Source organism: Pagrus major, chromosome 11, assembly GCF_040436345.1.
Source record: "Pagrus major chromosome 11, Pma_NU_1.0".
NCBI classification, from domain to species: domain Eukaryota; kingdom Metazoa; phylum Chordata; class Actinopteri; order Spariformes; family Sparidae; genus Pagrus; species Pagrus major.
This window is the reverse complement of record NC_133225.1, coordinates 4,345,613-4,368,376: the sequence shown is the minus strand read 5'-3', so window position 1 is coordinate 4,368,376 and position 22,764 is coordinate 4,345,613. Positions and strand designations below refer to the sequence as shown.

Genomic DNA, 22,764 nt, shown 5'->3' with positions numbered 1-22,764 from the left:
AACCACAACAAAACATCTGAACATTACTTCTGACAACTTTGATGCTAATAACGTGAATCAGAACAAAACTTTTAGTAGAGTGCTCAGAAGATTTTGGCACCATCTGTGCCATTTAAACTATATATTTCACTTAAATGTTACCATCAGTGTTTAAAAAATAGCCCAGTTGTGCTCCACTCTGGTTCAACAGGTTAACTTCTGCTGTCAGACTGTTAAATCCAAGCGCCCCTGATCTTAATAATGTTATTTCTGATGTCTGAATGTTACTTCAGAGGACAAGATGATAAGTCTGTGATCTGCTGCTTCCCTGTGGCTAAAGAGGAGAGGAGGAACATAAAAGAGCTTCAAAGGAGGAGACAGAAACCTCCATGGAGAAGCAAGAAAATATATATATATATATTTATAATACTCAAAATGATGTTTTGATGTCTAATTACTTGTTTTTGTCTTCAGTTGCTTAAGGCATTATTGTGAAGCACAGACAACTTTCGAAGAAATGCAAAAGCAAACCTCCCAACAGTAATAAGTGGAACAGAGGTCATTCATAAGTTTCACCCATATATTATATAGAATATTATATATTATAACCATTTGCTCTCTACCAAACTACATTACATCGCTGCACAGAAGCAAGCATCTACTCACGGACGAGAGGATCGTACTTGAGAGTAAAATTTGGGACAGGAGTGTATATATATATATATATATATATATATATATAATAATAATAATAATAACAACATTCTGAATTATTAAATAATACAATTTACAATATATCAATGACACCTGTTGCTTTATCCACAGCATGTTGGCTGCTGTTCAATAATGCCTGGAATAATACCAATTTTCGACACTGTGTTCGACACCGTAGGGAAACATTGATTAAACACTGAGGGCATAAGACTTTAGATTTTTATAGAAAAAGATATATATAAAAAGGCTTGGGTTCTGCATGTTAAGAACAATAGCACAATTAATTTACGTCTGACAAGAGTAGGAGGAGCTGGAACTGTGTGGGCACTGCAGCAGAGCCAGTGTCAACTCACCGTTGGAGAGAAAAAGAAAGCAAGAAAAGCAAAGCTGTTCACAGACAGGTCTGTCAGGTCCGAGGGCATCAGTGTGCTGGGGGCAGCAAAAGTCTTTTTAGGCAAATCTTGCCCTGGGCAGTTATTTCAGGCTAACAAAGACCAGGCTCCTATCTAAATGAATGGGGAGAGAGCCATTACTTGACTGTCATGATCACTGGTACATAAAAACTGTATGTATCGAATCACCAGTCTAATAAAAAAACACTTAAAAAGTTCAGAGACTCACTGAAAACAATGTTGAAAACTCTTAACCCACAGGTTATATTTCTACTACTTGTGTGCACCGTTTCACAATCAAATTCTTCTCTGACTCAATCCAGAGTGCCATAAAGCGACTCAATTTCTTGCAAATGGCATTAGTGTGATATTCTCCACTTTAATGCTGATTGGAAGTCCATCTGCCTCTGCAGCAAATCGTCTGAAACTGTTGTAAATATCAAATGTGTTTAAAAATAGCCTATTCTAATAAACCTTGAGCAGCATCAGAAACGTTTAATGACTTCGACTGAGTTAATAACTTATTAACTCCTAGTACGTTTTTAATATAGTATAAATCAGTTAAGCTGTTAATCTCTCAATGAAAATGGCTTGACACGTCACTGGTTCTTCATTTCTTTGTATTTTAGATTAAAACACGACTGCTGTTGTCTCATTTATGAGAAAAGCTTTATTAAAACAGGTTAGAATAAACGATACAGTAGATCTCAATACATCCCATTAAAATACTGCCCTTTTAATCAACACTGAAAGGGAAGTGATGAATCAAAGAATACAATGCAAATGATTTACATAATTCATTAGATTCAATTAAAGAAAGGATAAATTAATGTGAATATACTATATGTGACAACAGCCACATGCATTGCAATCAAATAAATTGTTGAATTACAGAATAATATTGACACATTTTATAAGACTTGTTACACCATTGTTGAGACGTGTGCTTCACTTCAGACAACTACTCAGCTCTGAGAAACCATCGCCATTATTCACCACACAGCTAATTTTGGAGTGTCCCTTATAAGATGCATACTGTGACGGAAAATAGTTTTCCAGATGATAAGGACAAAGGAGATGGAGATTTCCTCCACTATGTTTTGATCTAGCTGCTGTAACTGCCAACTAAACACAGCATCACGCAGTAACCCAATTCCAGGTCATTTCAGAGTCCTGGTGGCTTCATGGGTGGAGCATCCCTGTTTTTCTGTGTTCTAACACAGGGTGAATATAAGGAGACCAAGGAGAAGATGGATCACACCTAATCTGATACAGAAGGCATCACTGGCAGTAGTTGTCGGGGCAGCAGTTGTTGTTGTTGTGTTAGTATTACACAAACTGGTCCCACAACAGGTTGGCCCACTGGTGAGTGTCCCAACACTATCCAGGAAAGGTAGGTTACCCAGGCCTTGAGCAGCTGCACATACGTTTGAAGATGCACAGCCAAAGGTTGAAGAAGTGACGCCTGAAACTGTCACTGTAGATAAAAAAGAAAATTGTAAATCCCAGTTTTAACACATAATGTTGTTTGTTAATGATTTCAAGAAGAAATATTCAGATTCTTCACAATGATCAAATATTATTACAAATAAAAGGTGAAAACTTAAGAAACGTAAACTTAACAATTAGGTTACAATATTCAATAATTTAACAGTGTAGTTATGTTATTTATTTATTTTTAGTAGGTGGAGCTAATTCTAATGTCTAAATCAAATGTGGGCTTTTTCAAAAATTGTCTGCGTTTAATTTTTAATTGAATCTTCATCTCCAAAGTAACAACTCACAATAGCTTTTATGTCAATTTAGTGCAGTAAATTGTACATTTTACTCTGAAATGTATATATTCAGGCACCTCAACATTATACATAAGTTCAGTGATTTAGTTACTATATTTAATAATGTTCCTCAACTGGTTGATTTTCTAGAGTTCACATGTAGTGACTTATTTTAAAAACTTAAAAAACTCAGGTAGCGACATTTATTTAGAGACAATCTGTGTTGTACTGTATCACAAAGACTCACCACTCGCTTGAAAGCATTGGTCCTCGTTTCCCCTGCATTGTGTTTGAGTGTTGCATAGTCGGTCGGTACAAGTGAAACACTGTAGGCTGTTATTTGCCGGAGTCGCAGGGGCTGAAACAGAAAAGAAATAAATCATTTAATTGAAGAAAAGAGAACATTAAAGTGTTTCATGATGAAAATCAAACATGTTAGAAGATACCAGTGTTCTATTAGTTAATATATTTTATTTTATTAATTCTGTCTATACTTACCAGCTAAAGTTGCTGTGTTGCAGTTATCTGTGTTGCAGCACTGAGCAGCTGCAACAGCACTGGAAGCACCCAAGTTGACTGAAAATGTCTGAGAGCCTGTGTTTGGACACAGTGCGGATGATGCACATCCCCTGAAGATCTGTGTCACTGTCACTCCAGATAAAGTGGCTACAAAATCAAAGGTTAGTTTGTTAATGTTGGACTCATAACACCACATACAGTATATTTCACTGAAATAGAATAGATGACGTAAAGAAATGAATACCTTGAATAGCAGCTGTTACACACATCGTCTCTGAAGCATTACATGTCACAGCCGTCTGGCTTGAACACAGTGCATTGGTGCAACTTTGACACACAAGTGCTCCAGCTGCAATAAGGAGAAAAACAGTTAATGAATGATGATCACATCTCAAATGTCAAATCAAATGTCTGAATAAGAAACTCTTATTTCAGAGTAAGAAGGGTTGCCTGTGCTGGAGAGTGCCCAGATGAGAGTCAGAGACAGGATCAGCTTCATCATGATGAACAGATCAATCAATGCTGGAGTTAGTTCTCCTGGATGGTGATACTACAGCTTACCAGAACACCTGCTCTTCTTATACTGTACAGGTGTGGCATAAATTTGAAATATGCATGCTTAAGAATCTCAGGGAACAATGTAACAATTGTAATCATGTCCACACACCTTCCCACACTGTTTTTATTTCCAGCAATGTTTACTTGTGAAGGATTACACAACAGGTCTAAAGGACTGAGTTCATTGTCATTTTTTGGTGTTTGATACTTTTCACCCTCTTCAGCTTTCTGAAATTTGAAATGTTTATCACTAATGTGCAATTTTTCTGTTGTCTTTGTTGCAGGTGTACAATCACACATATTTTAGTTGCGTGTCTTGAAGATGTTGACTAAATTAAAAGGAGATACTGTCTGATTATTATCAATCAGATATGGTCTTATATGGCCTGTTAACGTAAGTTAGGTCATTCTTTTTGCCTTGCTCATTAGTAACTACTATTATCTATGTAGGGACACAGTGTTTTATGAAACGGAAAACAATGTAAACTGTGTGACATGCAGTGGTAGGAAGTAACTAAGTTTTCTTGTGTCTAATTCCAACGTATTTGTATTTGACTTGAGTCTTCTCAGTTTTCTGCTACTTTCTAATGCTACTCCACTACAATTCAGAGGGAGATATTTTACATTTTACTCCGTTAGTAACTTAACATATATTATTAAAGATAAAGATAAAACTTTGATACCTTGGTGGAAGCCCCCTATGACAGACATTACAACAAGGACATTTACGTCGCCCGGAATGGCGTCACCGGGGCCCCACCCTGGAGCCAGGCCCGGGGTTGGGGCTCGCAGGCGAGCGCCTGGTGGCCGGGTCTTTGCCCACGGGACCCGGCCGAGCACAGCCCGAAGGCGCGACGTGGGCCGGCCCTCCAGTAGGCCCACCACCCGCAGGAGGGTTCAGAAGGGGCTGGTGCGGTGCGATTTGGGTGGCTGTCCTGGGCGGGTGCCCCGGCGACCCAATCCCCGGACGGTGACTCTAGCCATGCGGACATGGAATGTCACCTCGCTGAGGGGGAAAGAGCCTGAACTGGTGCGGGAGGTTGAGCATTACCGGCTAGAGATAATCGGGCTCACCTCCACGCACAGTCTGGGCTCTGGAACCCAACTCCTTGAGAGAGGCTGGACTCTCTTCTACTCTGGAGTTGCCCGCGGTGAGAGGCGACAAGCTGGTGTGGGCTTGCTCATAGCTCCCCAGCTCAGCTGCCATGTGTTGGAGTTTTCCCCGGTGAACGAGAGGGTCGTTTCCCTGTGCCTTCAGGTCGGGGATAGGTCTCTCACTGTTGTTTCGGCCTACGGGTCAAACGGCAGTGCAGAGTACCCGGCCTTCTTGGAGTCCCTGAGAGGGGTACTGGAGAGTGCTCCAACTGGGGACTCCATCGACTTCAACGCTCACGTGGGCAGCGACAGTGTTACCTGGAGGGGTGTGATTGGGAGGAACGGCCTCCCCGATCTGAACTCGAGTGGTGTTCTGTTGTTGGACTTCTGTGCTAGCCACAGGTTGTCCATAACGAACACCATGTCCAAGCATAAGGGTGTTCATCAGTGCACGTGGCACCAGGACACCCTAGGCCGGAGGTCAATGATTGACTTTGTGGTCGTGTCATCTGACCTCCGGCCGTATGTCTTGGACACTCGGGTGAAGAGAGGGGCTGTCAACTGATCACCACCTGGTGGTGAGTTGGATCCGCTGGCAGGGGAGGAAGCTGGACAGACTTGGCAGACCCAAACGTACTGTGAGGGTCTGCTGGGAACGTCTGGTGGAACCCTCTGTCGGGGAGGTCATCAACTCCCACCTCCGGAAGAGCTTTGACCAGATGCCGAGGGAGGCTGGGGACATTGAGTCCTAATGGGCCTTGTTCTCCGCTTCCATTGTTGACGCGGCTGTTTGAAGCTGTGGCTGTAAGGTCTCCGGTGCCTGTCGTGGCGGCAATCCCCGAACCCGGTGGTGGACACTGACAGTAAGGGATGCTGTCAAGCTGAAGAAGGAGTCCTATCGAGCCTGGTTGGCTCGGGGGACTCCTGAGGCAGCTGACGGGTACCGGCAGGCCAAGCGTGCTGCAGCACGGGCGGTCGCGGAAGCAAAGGCTCGGGTCTGGGAAAAGTTCGGGGAGGCCATGGAGGAGGACTATCGGTCGGCCTTGAGGAAATTCTGGCAAACCATCCGGCACCTTAGGAAGGGGAAGCAGCCCACCACCAACACTGTTTACAGTGGAGGTGGGGAGCTGTTGACCTCGACTGGGGATATCGTCGGGCGGTGGAAGGAATACTTCGAGGATCTCCTCAATCCCACTGACACGCTTCCATAGAGGAAGCAGAGGCTGGGGACTCGGAGGTTGATCCATTCATCACCCAAGCCGAAGTCACCGAGGTAGTCCGGAAGCTGCCCGGTGGCAAAGCACCAGGGGTGGATCAGATCCGCCCTGAGTACCTCAAGTCTCCGGATGTTGTGGGGCTGTCTTGGCTGACACGTCTCGGCAACATCGCGTGGCAGTCGGGGACAGTGCCTCTGGACTGGCAGACCGGGGTGGTGGTCCCTCTATTCAAAAAGGGGGACCAGAGGGTGTGTTCCAACTATCGGGGGATCACACTCCTCAGCCTCCCTGGTAAAGTCTATTCCAGGGTACTGGAGAGGAGAATTCGGCCGATAGTCGAACCTCGGATTCAGGAGGAACAATGCGGTTTTCATCCTGGCCGTGGAACACTGGACCAGCTCTATACCCTCCGCAGGGTGCTGGAGGGTTCATGGGAGTTTGCCCAAACAGTCCACATGTGCTTTGTGGACTTGGAGAAGGCATTCGACCGTGTCCCTCGTGGTGCTTCGGGAGTACGGGGTCGGGGGCCCTCTGCTAAGGGCTGTACGGTCCCTGTATGACCGGAGCAGGAGCTTGGTTCGCATTGCCGGCAGTAAGTCAGACCTGTTTCTGGTGCATGTTGGACTCTGGCAGGGCTGCCCTTTGTCACCGGTTCTGTTCATTATTTTTATGGACAGAATTTCTAGGCGCAGTCATGGGCCGGAGGGGATCAGGTTCGGGAGCCACTGGATTTCATCCCTGCTTTTCGCAGATTATGTTGTCTTGTTGGCTCCTTCGAGCCGGGACCTCCAGCATGTCCTGGGGCGGTTTGCAGCCGAGTATAAAGCAGCTGGGATGAGAATCAGCACCTCCAAGTCTGAGGCCATGGTTCTCGACCAGAAAAAGGTGGCTTGTTCCCTCTGGGTTGGGGGAGATTTCCTGCCTCAAGTGGAGGAGTTCAAGTATCTCGGGGTCTTGTTCACGAGTGAGGGAAGGATGGAGCGCGAGATTGACAGGCGGATCGGTGCGGCGGCCGCAGTAATGCGGTCATTGTATCGGTCTGTCGTGGTGAAGAGAGAGCTGAGCCGAAAGGCGAAGCTCTCGATTTACCTGTCAATCTACGTTCCTACCCTCACCTATGGTCATGAACTTTGGGTCGTGACCGAAAGAATAAGATCCCGGATACAAGCGGCCGAAATGAGTTTCCTTCGCAGGGTGGCGGGGCACTCCCTTAGAGATGGGGTGAGGAGCTCTGTCACATGGGAGGAGCTCGGAGTAGAGCCGCTGCTCCTCCACATCGAGAGGAGCCAGCTGAGGTGGCTCGGGCATCTGTATCGGATGCCCCCTGGACGCCTGCCTTGGGAGGTGTTCCAGGCATGCCCCACCGGGAGGAGGAGACCCCTAGGAAGACCCAGGACACGCTGGAGTGACTATGTCGCCCGGCTGGCCTGGGAATGCCTTGGGATCCTCCCGGAGGAGCTGGAGGAAGTGTCCGGGGAGAGGGAAGTCTGGGTGTCCCTGCTCAGGCAGCTGCCCCCGTGACCAGGCCCTGGATAAGAACCTCAATAATAATGTCTCTTTTCAGAAATCATGACCTGGATGCTAGAATATTATATATTATATAGAATATTCCTTGTTTTTAACAGTTTCTGGTAGGAACCATTTGCTCTCTACCGAACTACATTGCATCGCTGCACAGAAGCAAGCATCTACTCATGGACGACTCATCGTACTTGAGAGTAAAATTTGGGACAGGAGTGTATATATATATGAAATAATAATAATAACAATACTACTACGACTACTACTACTACTAATAATAATAATAATAAAATTCTGAATTATTAAATAATACAATTTACAATATATCAATGACACCGGTTGCTTTATCCACAGCATGTTGGCTGCTGTTCAATAATGCCTGGAAAAATACCAATTTTCGACACTGTGTTCGACACCGTAGGGAAACATTGATTAAACACTGAGGGCATAAGACTTTAGATTTTTATAGAAAAAGATATATATAAAAAGGCTTGGGTTCTGCATGTTAAGAACAATAGCACAATTAATTTACGACTGACAAGAGTAGGAGGAGCTGGAACTGTGTGGGCACTGCAGCAGAGCCAATGTCAACTCACTGTTGGAGAGAAAAAGAAAGCAAGAAAAGCAAAGATGTTCACAGACAGGTCTGTCAGGTCCGAGGGCATCAGTGTGCTGGGTGCAGCAAAAGTCTTTTTAGGCAAATCTTACCCCAGGCAGTTATTTCAGGCTAACAAGACCAGGCTCCTATCTAAATGAATGGTGAGAGAGCCATTACTTGACTGTCATGATCACTGGTACATAAAAACTGTATGTATCGAATCACCAGTCTAATAAAAAAACACTTAAAAAGTTCAGAGACTCACTGAAAACAATGTTGAAAACTCTTAACCCGCAGGTTATATTTCTACTACTTGTGTGCACCGTTTCACAATCAAATTCTTCTCTGACTCAATCCAGAGTGCCATAAAGCGACTCAATTTCTTGCAAATGGCATTAGTGTGATATTCTCCACTTTAATGCTGATTGGAAGTCCATCTGCCTCTGCAGCAAATCGTCTGAAACTGTTGTAAATATCAAATGTGTTTAAAAATAGCCTATTCTAATAAACCTTGAGCAGCATCAGAAACATTTAATGACTTCGACTGAGTTAATAACTTATTAACTCCTAGTACGTTTTTAATATAGTATAAATCAGTTGTATAAAAAAAACTGTTAAGCTGTTAATCTCTCAATGAAAATGGCTTGACACATCACTGGTTCTTCATTTCTTTGTATTTTAGATTAAAACACAACTGCTGTTGTATCATTTATGAGAAAAGCTTTATTAAAACAGGTTAGAATAAACGATACAGTAGATCTCAATACATCCCATTAAAATACTGCCCTTTTAATCAACACTGAAAGGGAAGTGATGAATCAAAGAATACAATGCAAATGATTAACATAATTTATTAGATTCAATTAAAGAAAGGATAAATTAATGTGAATATATTATATGTGACAACACATGCATTGCAATCAAATAAATTGTTGAATTACAGAATAATATTGACACATTTTATAAGACTTGTTACACCATTGTTGAGACGTGTGCTTCACTTCAGACAACTACTCCGCTCTGAGAAATCATCGTCATTATTCACCACACAGCTAATTTTGGAGTGTCCCTTATAAGATGCATACTGTGACGGAAAATAGTTTTCCAGATGATAGGGACAAAGGAGATGGAGATTTCCTCCACTATGTTTGGATCTAGCTGCTGTAACTGCCAACTAAACACAGCATCACGCAGTAACCCAATTCCAGGTCATTTCAGAGTCCTGGTGGCTTCATGGGTGGAGCATCCCTGTTTTTCTGTGTTCTAACACAGGGTGAATATAAGGAGACCAAGGAGAAGATGGATCACACCTAATCTGATACAGAAGGCCTCACTGGCAGTATTACACAAATTGGTCTCACAACAGGTTGCCCCACTGGTGAATGTCCCAACACTACCCAGGAAAGGTAGGTTATCCAGGCCTTGAGCAGCTGCACATATGTTTGAAGATGCACAGCCAAAGGTTGAAGAAGTGACGCCTGAAACTGACACTGTAGATAAAAAAAAAATATAAAAATTTGTAAATCAGTTTTAACACATAATGTTGTTTGTTAATGATTTCAAGAAGAACTATTCAGATTCTTCACAATGATCAAATATTATTACAAATAAAAGGTGAAAACTTAAGAAACGTAAACTTAACAATTAGGTTACAATATTCAATAATTTAACAGTATAGTTATGTTATTTATTTATTTTTAGTAGGTGGAGCTAATTCTAATGTCTAAATCAAATGTGGGCTTTTTCAAAAATTGTCTGCGTTTAATTTTGAATTGAATCTTCATCTCTAAAGTAACAACTCACAATAGCTTTTATGTCAATTTAGTGCAGTGAAATGTACATTTTACGATTAAATGAATATATTCAGGCACCTCAACATTATACATAAGTTCAGTGATTTAGTTACTATATTTAATAATGTTCCTCAACTGTCTGATTTTCTAGAGTTCACATGTAGTGACTTCTTTTAAAAACTTTAAAAACTCAGGTAGCAACATTTATTTAGACAATCTGTGTTGTACTGTATCATAAAGACTCACCACTCGCTTGAAAGCATTGGTCCTCGTTTCCCCTGCATTGTGTTTGAGTGTTGCATAGTCGGTCGGTACAAGTGAAACACTGTAGGCTGTTATTTGCCGGAGTCGCAGGGGCTGAAACAGAAAAGAAATAAATCATTTAATTGAAGAAAAGAAAACATTAAAGTGTTTCATGATGGAAATCAAACATGTTAGAAGATACCAGTGTTCTATTAGTTAATATATTTTATTTTATATTCTGTCTCTACTTACCAGCTAAAGTTGCTGTGTTGCAGTTATCTGTGTTGCAGCACTGAGCAGATGCAACAGCACTGGAAGCACCCAAGTTGACTGAAAATGTCTGAGAGCCTGTGGCTGGACACAGTGAGGACGGTGCACATGCCTTTAAGATCTGTGGCACTATCACTCCAGATGAAGTGACTACAAAATCAAAGGTTAGTTTGTTAATGTTGGACTCATAACACCACATACAGTATATTTCACTGAAATAGAATAGATGACGTAAAGAAATGAATACCTTGAATATTAGCTGTTACACACATCGTCTCTGAAGCACTACATGTCACAGCCGTCTGGCTTGAACACAGTGCATTGGTGCAACTTTGACACTCCAGTGCTCCAGCTGCAATAAGGAGAAAAAAACAGTTAATGAATGATGATCACATCTCAAATGTCAAATCAAATGTCTGAAGTTCTCCAATCGCTCGTGAAGGCTGAAAACTCTTCTTTCTCTTGTGCAACAGGATTTTAAATTACAGGAGGTTGTGTAAATGGCGTCTAGTTTGTAGGACATTAATCTAAGTCGTCATTATTTCATCACCTCTTTAGACTCCTTCTCTTACTGCTATACCGTAACATTAAAATTTACCCTCCAAGTCTTATCTACAAGGATCGGTTGTAAAAATAAAACGTTTAAAGTGAGTAAGAAAGTCTAAAGTAAGAATAAGTAGAGTTACCTGTGCTGGAGAGTGCCCAGATGAGAGTCAGAGAAAGGATCAGCCTCATCATGATGAACAGGTCAGATATCAGTTATCCTGGATGGAGATACTACACCTTACCAGAACAGCTGCTCTTTATATACTGTACAGGTGTTGAACATATTTACCACAGAAATGTCAGGGATTGGGTGTGTTTCCATTTTTACAGTTTGACAGTTCCGACACTCATTTCCTCTGTGGTCACTTGGGAAATAAACCTGCAATCATGTCCCACACCTTCCCACACCCTATTTAATTCCAGCAATGTTTGCTTGTGATCAGTTGTGCACCTAAAAGAATGTTTAAAACATAAGTACCTAAATCTCTACATTTAAGAGAGTTTAATTTTGTCTTTAATCCTTTTTTTATTTCCTGAAAGTCTTCTATTCATACAATTCAGTTTCTCTAGTTCTGTTGTTCTTATTTTTAACATCAGCAACAAAATACAACTTGTTAGAAATCAGTGGACTGTGTAAAAGCTATTTTGAACAAAAAAGTATTTTTAGACGTCTTTCAACGTTCACTATTGATGTCCAGTTGACACCTACACAGGGTGCAAAATTATAGTTTTTACAACATCATATTAGACATCTTTTTAAGCTGTGATTACAGACTTCCAACTTCATGAAGTTCAACTTATACCTCATGCAGCAAAAACTACAGGGTGGAATCAAATCTCAAGCCTGAACGTTGGTACATCGGAAACAAACTCTACCAGGTGAGCTACCAAGGCAGCCTGCAGACTCACTTCTTCAGTGCAATAATTGAAATGCAAAGTCCCATCCGGTCTTCGTTTACTGTCAGCAACCATGTGTTTGGTCATCCAATCATCCGGTGGACTACTGTTCGCAGGTTGAATGACCAAAACATGATAATCAATGATGCTGAGCCCCGGTAGCTCACTCAATAGAGTGTGTGCCTCATGATCTAAAGGTGAGGCTTGAGGTTTGAATAAACCCTGTAGCTTTTACAGCATGGAGTAAAATTGAGCCATGATTAATACTTCAATTCTGAACTACAAGAAGTTGTCCTTTGGAAGTCTGTAATTGAAGTTGAAAATATGTCTAAAATGACAACATAAAAACTTTCATTTTGAACCCTATCAGGATGCCACCTAGACATCAACCGTGAAAGACAAAGACGTTGAGTTGACGTCTTTGATGTGTTTCACTTGGTTGGTTTCCAGAGTGTTTGTTGATTTATTTAATGCATCACTGAACTTGGGACGAAAGAAAAACAAGACAAGAATGTTCATGATGCAAAAACCATTGTGTTACACATTGCTGTGACGGGGAGGAAGCTGGCATACTGTGTGTAGGCAGGTGTAACAGGGTAGACCTGTATCATTCACACTGTTTTTAACTTCACAGTATTGGGCACTGAGGGGAAGTGGTTTTGTGTGTGTGGGGGGGGTAGAGGATCTCACCTTTGATGTGAGCCAATGGCTGTGTGTGTGTAGGTGTTGATTGAGGGCAGGTGTGTCTGATTACTTTCACTGAAAAGTCTATTTAGGCCCACATGCAGGAGACACCGTCTCTCTCATCTGTTCTGTGTCCTGTGTCCAGGCCAGGGTCCGCTCCAGACGCTGCAGTCTAAAGACTGAGTTGGGCTTCCTGAGGCTGAAGACGCTGCCAGCCTAGTCCCCTTGATGGGTTAAAAGTCAGCCATCAGGTCAGAGAATGAAGTGGGATCAATCTAGGAAGCAACCAACCTGTGGCGCGGCTGACCTTGGCCTCTGACACTTTCTCCTTTTGCGAATCCTGGACACTGATCATTTAGATTCTCAGTATATTTTATGATTTATAAATAAAGTAAGCTTTTAAACTTTCATTGTGGTGTAGTCTTTTGCCTGCTACTTAGACTGGTTGGTCGGATCAAGAATCTGTTATAAATGCATGCTTAACACCTCAACGGCGCTATTTCTTACGCCGTTTTATCAGTATTATTTTTGACGGCGTGAGAAATAGCAGCGTTGCTTGAGTGCGTGTGAAAACAGTTGTTTGCGTGACTCTCTGATTGCGTGAGAGTTGATAGCCCTGTGATCAAATAATTGTGTCCCACAGCCACACCCAGGTATGTGTGTGTCGTTCTTTTGCTTTGTTAATTACCATCAACTATTTTTCATGAGTCTGAACACAGTGTTTTATGAAAGGAAAAACAATGTAGGCTGTGTGAGACTGGATGGAGGGATGGAGAGGTTCCTTGTACAAGGGGTCACAGGGTCAGTTAAGCTATAAAAGATGTTTACCTCCCAGAGAAACAAGGCCTCAATTAATAGTTCAGACGAGAGGCATGTGTCCCTACATATCCCCCACTTCGATCTGAATGACCGTGGTAGGGGAACTTTTGATCGATGAGCTCATGCCGTTCATCGTTGAGGAGCACAGGTGGCACACTTTATGATCAGAGTTGGTGTCTTTCTTTGGCATGTGCTAAGGTCTAATCGTATAATAAAGGAAGAATGAGGAAAAAAAAAAACAATACTGATAATACCAACTCCTTATGTTTGGTAGGAGGTTCTAGTCTTATCGGGTTAAGGGGCCTATTCTAGAGCTGTCATTAGTAACTGTCATCGAGCTGTAAGAGGGCCGGAGTCGTTATCACTAACTGGTCACTGCACTTGAGTAAGAGGGTTTTGCTCCAACTCGAGTGTGTGTTTGTTGACAAATTTAGATATCTTGATTTCGCTTTCATATTGGTTTGAATCCGAAATCAACCGAGATTACAGAAAGGAGAATGTGTACTTATGTAATCATTTATTACACTATACATATAGATGAACATTTCTTATATTTTTATTCTATTTGTATTATTCTTGCTTACATATAGTTCTTAATTTTCTGCTTATTTCTAAGACTGAATGGGAGAGTAACACAAGCAATTTCCCTTCAGGGATCACTTAAGTATTTCTGATTACCGCACGGATGGTTTTGTTCAGAGCTTTAGAGATAGATAGGAGTTTGTCAGTTTGCTAACCGGTACCCCCTGAACAAACCCAGTCAAGTAAACAAACTAACGTAAAGTGTAAATTACCGGTAGACTACAGCTACAGCCAGTGGCTACGGAAACCGTGGCCCCTCTTGTAGGTTGAAATCAAGACGAACACATTATTAATTAATTCGTTATCACGTGAAAACGATCTTTGTTATATCGAGATAACGAGATAATAACTCGTTATCACGAGATCATGAGAGCGGGTGCAGTGACGCTCCCTGCCGGCAGGGGGCAGCCTGCAGGAGCGACCTGCAGAAGTGGGGGGAGACCAGAACCGGAAGTAACATCGACATCAACAACCTGAGTCACAACAACTGAGGCGAAACTTCACTCTCGTTACAACTAAAACGCCTTTTAAAGTGATTTCACTCGCTACAAATGCCGTTTTAACACCCGGTATATTATGGAGGAGGTTTCTCGCGGCGCGTCGCGGAAGTGGTTCGTGTTACTGCTCGAGCTCGGTGGCTAATTCAGCGAACCGGAGCCGCTAAGTTAGCTAAGTTTCTGTCAGCTGACTGGACCGGGTTCATTTTGACAGCCCCGGTGAGCAGACAGCGGTGTAATATGCCCCGGTGCTGCTCTGTGCTTAGTTTTAATAAGGTTGTGGGTGTAGCTGGATCGTCTGCTGTCTCTCGTCCCGGTCCCGGTCGTGTTTGTACGCGGTGCTGATCAGAGCCCCGGTTCGCAATGCTCCTGCAGCTGCTCCCACCTGTCAACTAGCTGGCTCCTCTCCTCCGTGTCCTCCTCGTCCTCCCCCCCCCATGGCTCACTGCGGCTCCTCCGCTAAGGTGCAGGCGCCACGTCCCGACAGCATCATGCCATCGCCGGGCAGCGTGGACCAGAGCATGAAGCCGGTGCTGTTCGAGATCTTCGGCGAGATATGGACCGTGCAGTCGCGGCTCGGCCAGGGAGTCTCGGCCTCGGTGTACCGGGTCAGCTCCGGCAGAGCCGCCACCGCCGCCGTGAAGGAGTTCCAGGCCGACACTCAGGGAGGAGACTACGGGTACCACAAGGAGAGGTCCGTGCTGGAGGACATCCAGGGACATAAAAACATCGGTAAGGATTTTTTATTACTCTTTCCAGAAACATGCAATGATCTCAGGCTGCCCCGCTGTAGCCTCACAGGTGCGGTCAAAGGTTTACACACACCTGTACAGAACAGGTACATCATGGTGGTCTTCAGTTACAATCATTTCTACAGCTCGCATTTTATGTGATGAATGACAGGAGCTCAAACTACTCTACTGTTATAGGTCTTCTGAAAATGTGACCAAATCTGCTGGATCAAAAATATACAGCAGTGATTCTGATATTTGGTTAAATGTGTCTCGGCCATTTTCAGATCAGTTAGGTGCTTTTGATAGTCATCCACAAGCTTCTGGTAGTCTGGAAGTCCTCCATCCACCGTCAGCATCCTGTCACAGACTTGTTTATTCAGCACATGTTGTCGATTGGGTTCAAGTCAGGACTTTAGGGAGAAAACCTCAGTTCTGGCCTGATTCAGCCGGTCCTTTACCACTTCTGATGTGTGTTTGGGATCATTGTCCTGTTAGAACATCCAACTGCGCCCAAGACCAAATCTTCTGCTGATGATTTTAGGTTTGGAGATAATCCTCCTTCTTCATTATTCCAGTTACTTTCTTTAGTGCAGCAAAACAGCCCCACAGCATAATACTACCAGCACCATGCTGGACAGTAGGTGTAGTGATCTTGGAGTTAAAGGCCTCACCTTCTCGCCTCCAAACATATTGCTGCTCATTGTGGCCAAACAACTCAATGTTTGTTTCATGTGACAACAGAGTTTTTTCTGCAGGAGGTGTTTTTTTCTTTGTCTTTATCAAGATCTTCTGGATCAAGAGCTTCTTTCTTGCATGGCAGCCTCTCAGCTCATGTTGTTAAACACACTTGACTGTGGACACTGATACTTGCTTTTTGGTGGTTTTTGGTTGACTCTTGACCATCCTGACCAGTTTCCTCTCAGCCTTTCTGTAACATATAGAAAGCTTTCATGGTGGAAAGGTTGTTACTGGCCACTCTTTTTTTCAAACCCTTATGTGTTGATGTGTCTTTCAAATGGAGCAAAACCAAATCCCACTGAAAAATCTACCAATTTAAAAGGAACTTGGGTGTCACTTGGCGTACCCATGGTATTTAAATAAAAGTAATGGTCTGCTTTTTAATTCTGCATATGATACTCCATGAAACAGGATCTCATTTGAGAAAAACACCAGGCTTTAAAATAAGCCTAGTGGAAGGTGGAAAGGCTTTATTTGCTTTTTCTGAAAGGTGATATAAATGTGACAGGCTGAGCTGTTTGTAAAGACCGATCTGTTCTCCTCTCAGTGACGCTGTACGGGGTGTTCACCAACCACAGCTGTATGGGAGTCACCACCCGCTGTCTCCTGCTGGAGCTCCTGGACGTCAGTGTGTCGGAGCTGCTGGTGAGAGGCAGCAGTGGTACCCAGGGTGGGAGGTAAGTCACGTCATGGTGTCACTGCTTCCCATACAGTCTGCTCTGACTGTGTCAGGCTGCAGAGATGTGTGTCTGTTACTCAGCCTGCCTTCATTGATATTAAAGGGGCGGACAAATTAATAGAAATAACTGTCAGTATAATGCAATGCACCACGAAATGCAACCTCCAGACTGATTATCGTAAAACATCGTAACCTTCATGAAGGGAGGATTTAGTGCAGGACTGTTGTACTAAGCAACATCAGTTTTAGCTCGGTGGTCCTGATAAATTGTCTTCACTATACATTTTGTTGCCAAGAACACAATCTTGGCCAATAAAGCTGATTCTGATTCTGATAATGAATGCTATAGGCTGCAGTTGCTGTATTTAGGAGAGCTTTCCTTTTAACTGCGTGCTATCACATCTATTGGCAGACCCCAGCAGGGCCACTCCATGTGGCTCGTCCAGCACTGTGCCAGAGACATCCTGGAGGCTCTCGGCTTCCTCCACAGGGAAGGCTACGTCCACGCTGACCTCAAGCCACGCAACATTCTCTGGAGCGCCGATGACGAGTGCTTCAAGCTCATCGACTTCGGCCTCAGCTTCAAAGAGGGGAACCAGGTGAGTGCGTCAGGGGATTGTTAGGTCGGTGGAAAAGTAGCATTATACTTCTGACTCTCTCCCGCCCTCACCTCCTCCAGGATGTCAAGTACATCCAGACGGATGGGTATCGCGCTCCGGAGGCCGAGCTTCAGAACAGCCTCGCTCAGGCTGGCGTGGAGATGGACGGGGACTCAGGCTGCTCGTCCGCCGTGGACCTGTGGAGCCTGGGAATCATCCTGCTGGAGATGTTCTCAGGAATCAAACTCAAAGACACCGTCCGCTCGCAGGAGTGGAAGGTATGACGGAGATAGCTGTAGGTAGATAGCTGATGTAAAGTTGATAGAGCAAGATTTAATTCTTCATAGAAATGGTCAAAGGAAAACAGATTTGATGACTAAAGGAGTACTAATCGATGCAAACAGTGTGGACTTGAGTTTGAGATATGAGTTTATATATATCTGTATTTGTAACGGTAAGTATGAACACTATAGGAGTAAATTAAAAGAATAAAGTTTCAATTTTGAATAGGTTTTTATCATTAATGAAAAGTCTACTGGATCAGAACATTTGTCTGTTCTCCTCTCCGTCAGGATAACTGTGCTGCCATCGTAGACCACATCTTTGCCAGCAACAGTGTTGTGTGCCCTGCCATCCCCGTCTATCACCTCAGAGACCTTATCAAAAGGTAACTATGAGATGCGACTGTTATGCCGTGTACTTGACCTGCTTTCCTGTGGAAGCAGAGGACAGTTGTCTGCAGTAATTCAGTTACATTGGACCTTTGTTGCTTTGTGTCTGCAGCATGCTTCTCAACGACCCAAAGCAAAGATGCACAGCTGAAACTGCCCTGCTGAGCCCATTCTTCAGTATTCCCTTTGGTATGTGTCAATATTTGAGACTCACACCAGGATTAACACAACTCTCAGTGCACCATATTTACCTACGTGTGTGTGTGTGTGTGTGTGTGTGTGTGTGTGTGTGTGTGTGTGTGTGTGTCAGCTCCTCACATTGAAGACCTGGTCCTGCTGCCCTCTCCCGTCCTGCGTCTGCTCAACCTGATCGATGACAGCCATCTGCACAATGATGAAGAGTATGAAGGTACAGCAGCATGTTGTTCATTTTCTGTCTTTACATTTTGAGTGACTCAGAGGGAATGACTTGACTTCCTGTTTCTTCTGAGTGTGCAGAGGTTGAAGTAACCTTTCATTGTTTCTGCCAGACATACTGGAGGACATGAAGGAAGAGTGCCAGAAGTACGGCTCGGTGGTTTCTCTGCTCATCCCCAAGGAGAACCCGGGGAAAGGACAGGTGAGACAGTTGATCCGAGAACAAGGAAACTTTGAAACGTTTCAATTAAAGTGGAAACATGAGGAGTTACAGGGAAGCTCTTCATTATAATTCACATGTGCAGATGTAATTTAGTAGTAGCAACCCAGACTTGAAGAACCAGTTTGTTTTCTGTGCAGTGTAATTATTTGAAAGTACCTTTAATCCACTGATAAGGTTGTAAAGTACAGTGTTATTTACTCACCTGATAACCACAGACTGCAGCTGCAGCTTTGTCTGTGGTGCTGGAGATGACCATTAACTTGTGACTGTATATAAATGTCTATATTTATTGACCAAAAATACATTTAATTTGTTATTGATGTTGAGGAGACAAATATCCGTTTCTCGCTCACCAAAAAAACAACTTAACGCTCCGACATCTGGCTTTTGTCTTTAATGTCTTTAACTCCTGCATCAGATGACTGTGTAGCAGTCATGAATGTTCATCAGCTGAAGACACAACACCTGGTTAATTTTCCAGCGTGATGCAATGACGTGGATTTAAGTTGTAGGCGCTGTTAATACTTTTCCATCTGTCAAGCAGAGCTTTAAACATACCCACCGTTACACTTTCAGTGGCCTCTGTAAGTACCCAAGCTTTGCCAGCTTGACCAGAGATGACAAAAGAAGCAAGATATCTCACTCCTTTGATAATTCCATCAAAAGCTCCAGAAAAAACGATGCGTCTGTTACTGATAAGACTTTTTTTTAAAAAACTGTTCCCTGTTTTTCAGCGTGTTCATGGTGTCAAATGTGACACACCATCGACAAAACATAAACCAAAGGCAAATCCATCTACTAGCAATGGAAAGGAGTATATTGCCTATTTTAGTGGGTTCACCTGTGTTTAAAAAAACCTCATTTTGGTGTAAAAGTGGTTACAGAGACAGTTTTCCTGCTGCTAACACACACAATTAAGGAAAGAGATGCAGATACAAAAGGCATGCAAAGTAAAGCATCTGTTTACACGTCAAAATGAGCTGTTAAACACAACAAGTCAACAACATTTGAAATGTGGCTGCTAAAGAACAGACTGCTCCAAAAACACCGCAGTCGACGCAGCTGCACGTCTGAGGTGAGACACAAGTTCAGCCACTAATTCATCTTCATGTCCTTCATTTGTCCACCAGGTGTTTGTGGAGTACGCCAACGCTAGTGACTCCAAAGAGGCTCAGCGGCTGCTGACGGGCCGCACCTTTGATGGGAAGTTTGTCGTGGCCACCTTCTACCCCCTCAGCGCCTATAAGAGAGGTTACCTGTACCAGACTGTGCAGTGAAGTCACCACAGCTCACTTTACACCTTCTGCACTGTTTGCATGCAAAAACACTCCTGCACAGGGCACCACAGGAGACAGGTCATTTTCTCCGTATAACAATTACTACAGCCGACACAGAATCATGAGCGGATGTCCTGCAGTTTGAGTCCAGATGATTCAGTTATTAATGAGTGTAGTTCAAACTTCTGCATGTTCTCATGTGGTCTTTCTACAGTAGATTCTGTGTGAGTTGAACTCTGCTGCGAGGAGCGACAGCGACTTTATATCTGCTGCCTCCAGCCCGTGCACGACTCGTATCAGTGCACATCCGTGTAGTGCTTTAAGGTGACCCGAATCCACCTCCTGTAACGACTCTGGTCTGAGTACACTAGTTCCTGTTCTAGCTTCCGTTTCACTCTCGTCTCATTTATCGAAAATCGCCACGCCGGAAGAAAAAGATCTTCTCTGATGAGGGTTGCTCGAGCAAACGCCTTCATCAGATGGTGAAAATTCAAACTTTGAGAATCTGTGCTCGACAAAACTAAATAATTCTACATATGTGAGTAGTTACATCTCCTGATACATTATTAGTTAAATCATTTAATCTCATCAGTTGAGTCGGGGATGTGATTAGAAGCTTGTAGCAGGATAGAAGTGATCCTGAAAATCTAAAATTCTCTCTCAACTGAGTTTTTCCTGAGTGTCATATCTTGTTGTTACATGAATAATAATAATTGTTACTGTGTTACCTGTATATGAGAGGAAGCAGCATTGGTACAAGGGGACATACAAGTGGTTTCAGGGAGAAGTTGTTTGGAGTGACCTAATTTTCACTCACTTACTCTCCGCCATTATCTGAGCAAGGGCGGCAGTTGAATAGTCCAAAAAAATAATTTCCTGTGTATTTTTCTAAACACTTTCCCTTGAGCTCGATGGAAAACGTCACGAGTTCACAGAAAGACGTGAAGAAGAATTCATGAGGATTTAGAATAACAACGCACTCCTCAAAGAGCCACATTATGGTCCACTGCGCCCTGTAGTACAGGAGGTAAAGGAAGGAAGCACTGAAGCTCAGCTCTCATAACGACCGTGTTTGGATGCTTCACTGTCCTTTATCTCAGTCGGGAAAAAGACTATTCGACCGTCGCCCAGCGCTCCTCCTGCTCTGTCCCGTAGCCTAATGTTTTGTAGCTTTTTATTTACAAAGTCTACATACTCAGAGAATATTTTATTATCAGTTGGCTATGCTCCTATTTATGAGGACATAGAGTGAGTTTTTTCTGTTTTGACTGCAACACTGAAAGGGCACACGAACAAGAAGTAAATATTTGAGTGTACATGCTGAACTGATCAGAGATTTGACGTGTGAATACAATCAGAACACCTTTTGTCCAGTTGGAAAATGAGTCCGTGAACAAAAAAGAAATAGAAAGATGGATAGAAAATAAAAAAACATCCTCTAACTTTCTAAAGCTAACTACGCTTTATTTGACCTTGTAGACATGAGCAGCAGAGCGTCATCGCTCTTTGACAGACGATGCAGATACGCTGGACTGTCATGTGAGCAGCAGTTTAAAGCCACTGTGTGTGTGTGTGTGTGTGTGTGTGTGTGTGTGTGTGTGTGTGTGTGTGTGTGTGTGTGTGTGTATGTAGAGTAACGTCTTTCAAATGTATCTAATAGCGTAGGTTGCTGTTGTAGAAAAATGAGTGCCGTCTATGTTTTGGACATTTTCAAATCCTACACATAGTGGCTTAAAAGATTGTGAAGCACTGATGCAGGGTGAAGAGCACTGTGCAGTGGTAGTGAATACATAGATAAAGTGCAGTTTGTGCATGAACCAGTGGGTTAATTAATGCTTAGACTGCAGCCTCAACATCACCAAGGCTGCTGTTTTTGCACGACTCAGAATTGTTGCACACTTCTGTCAGTTTCAAGAAGTGTTGCTAGTTGCATGACAACATATTGAGTTTTCTGAATCAGTAATACGGCAGAAATGTCATAAAATGACTCATGGAACCAACAAACTTAGATAATTTTGACAGGTTGTATATCAGTTTGGTGTTTCTGCAGCGTGGAATGTACGTTAGAGATAGTTTTGTTTTGTGGTTTTCTTCACTTCCTTCCACTTCATGGATACGTCGTACCCATCGAGCCCACTGAAACATCAGATGATTTCTACACAAGTGCCCTATGACATTGAAGCTAGCTAACTAACCAAAATGCTGCTATAACAACAGGTTGTGCTACACCTGCATGCATCGATTGCTCATGTAGCCCAAACCATCGCAGATGCCTTAGAGAGTAATGTCCCTCCCAGCCGGTGTGGTCCTGCCCAGGAACAGAACCAGACTGAGCAGTGACCCGTTTGATTCATAAAGTTGTTTAAGGCTCATTTTTCAGTGTATCCTGTCAAAGCCAGACTACGAGTGAAAATGATAGTAGTCCCGTTATGCAAACTGCTGGTGTTAGCTACAATAAATGTGATTAAACTACAGCATGACCAGTGTGCTAATGCTGGTATTAGCTTAAATAAATGCTTACAAATGTAAACCAGTATGCTATTGTTGGTTTTAGCTAAAATAAATACTATTAATTGATTGTAAACTGGTATGTTAATACTCGTATATCCTACAATAAATGCTAATGTAGTATAACCAGTATGCTAATGCTGGTATTGGCTACATTAATCTATATTAATTGATAGTTATACCAGCATGCTATTGCTGGTGTTAGCATTAGTAAATGCT

At 43.0% G+C, this 22,764-nt stretch overlaps 1 protein-coding gene across 1 annotated transcript; it reads left to right on the top strand.

Annotated features, from left to right (window-relative positions):
* Window positions 1-14,666: 14,666 nt before the first annotated feature.
* Window positions 14,667-21,475, top strand: uhmk1 (U2AF homology motif (UHM) kinase 1). The gene is made up of 9 exons (XM_073476863.1): window positions 14,667-15,431; window positions 16,719-16,848; window positions 17,263-17,449; window positions 17,530-17,727; window positions 18,022-18,116; window positions 18,233-18,309; window positions 18,431-18,529; window positions 18,651-18,739; window positions 19,891-21,475. Exons 1-9 carry the CDS (start codon window positions 15,137-15,139, stop codon window positions 20,035-20,037), a joined length of 1,317 nt encoding a protein of 438 aa, XP_073332964.1. The 5' UTR covers window positions 14,667-15,136; the 3' UTR covers window positions 20,038-21,475.
* Window positions 21,476-22,764: the final 1,289 nt, after the last annotated feature.

What these genes read in the sequence shown, in the direction of transcription:
- uhmk1 (XM_073476863.1), top strand. Translation starts at nt 15,137, where the DNA reads ATGGCTCACTGCGGCTCCTCCGCTAAGGTGCAGGCGCCACGTCCCGAC. An exon ending in GCTTCAAAGAGGGGAACCAG is followed by an intron (nt 17,450 to 17,529) that starts GTGAGTGCGTCA and finishes CACCTCCTCCAG; the next exon opens with GATGTCAAGTACATCCAGAC. An exon ending in CAATGATGAAGAGTATGAAG is followed by an intron (nt 18,530 to 18,650) that starts GTACAGCAGCAT and finishes TGTTTCTGCCAG; the next exon opens with ACATACTGGAGGACATGAAG.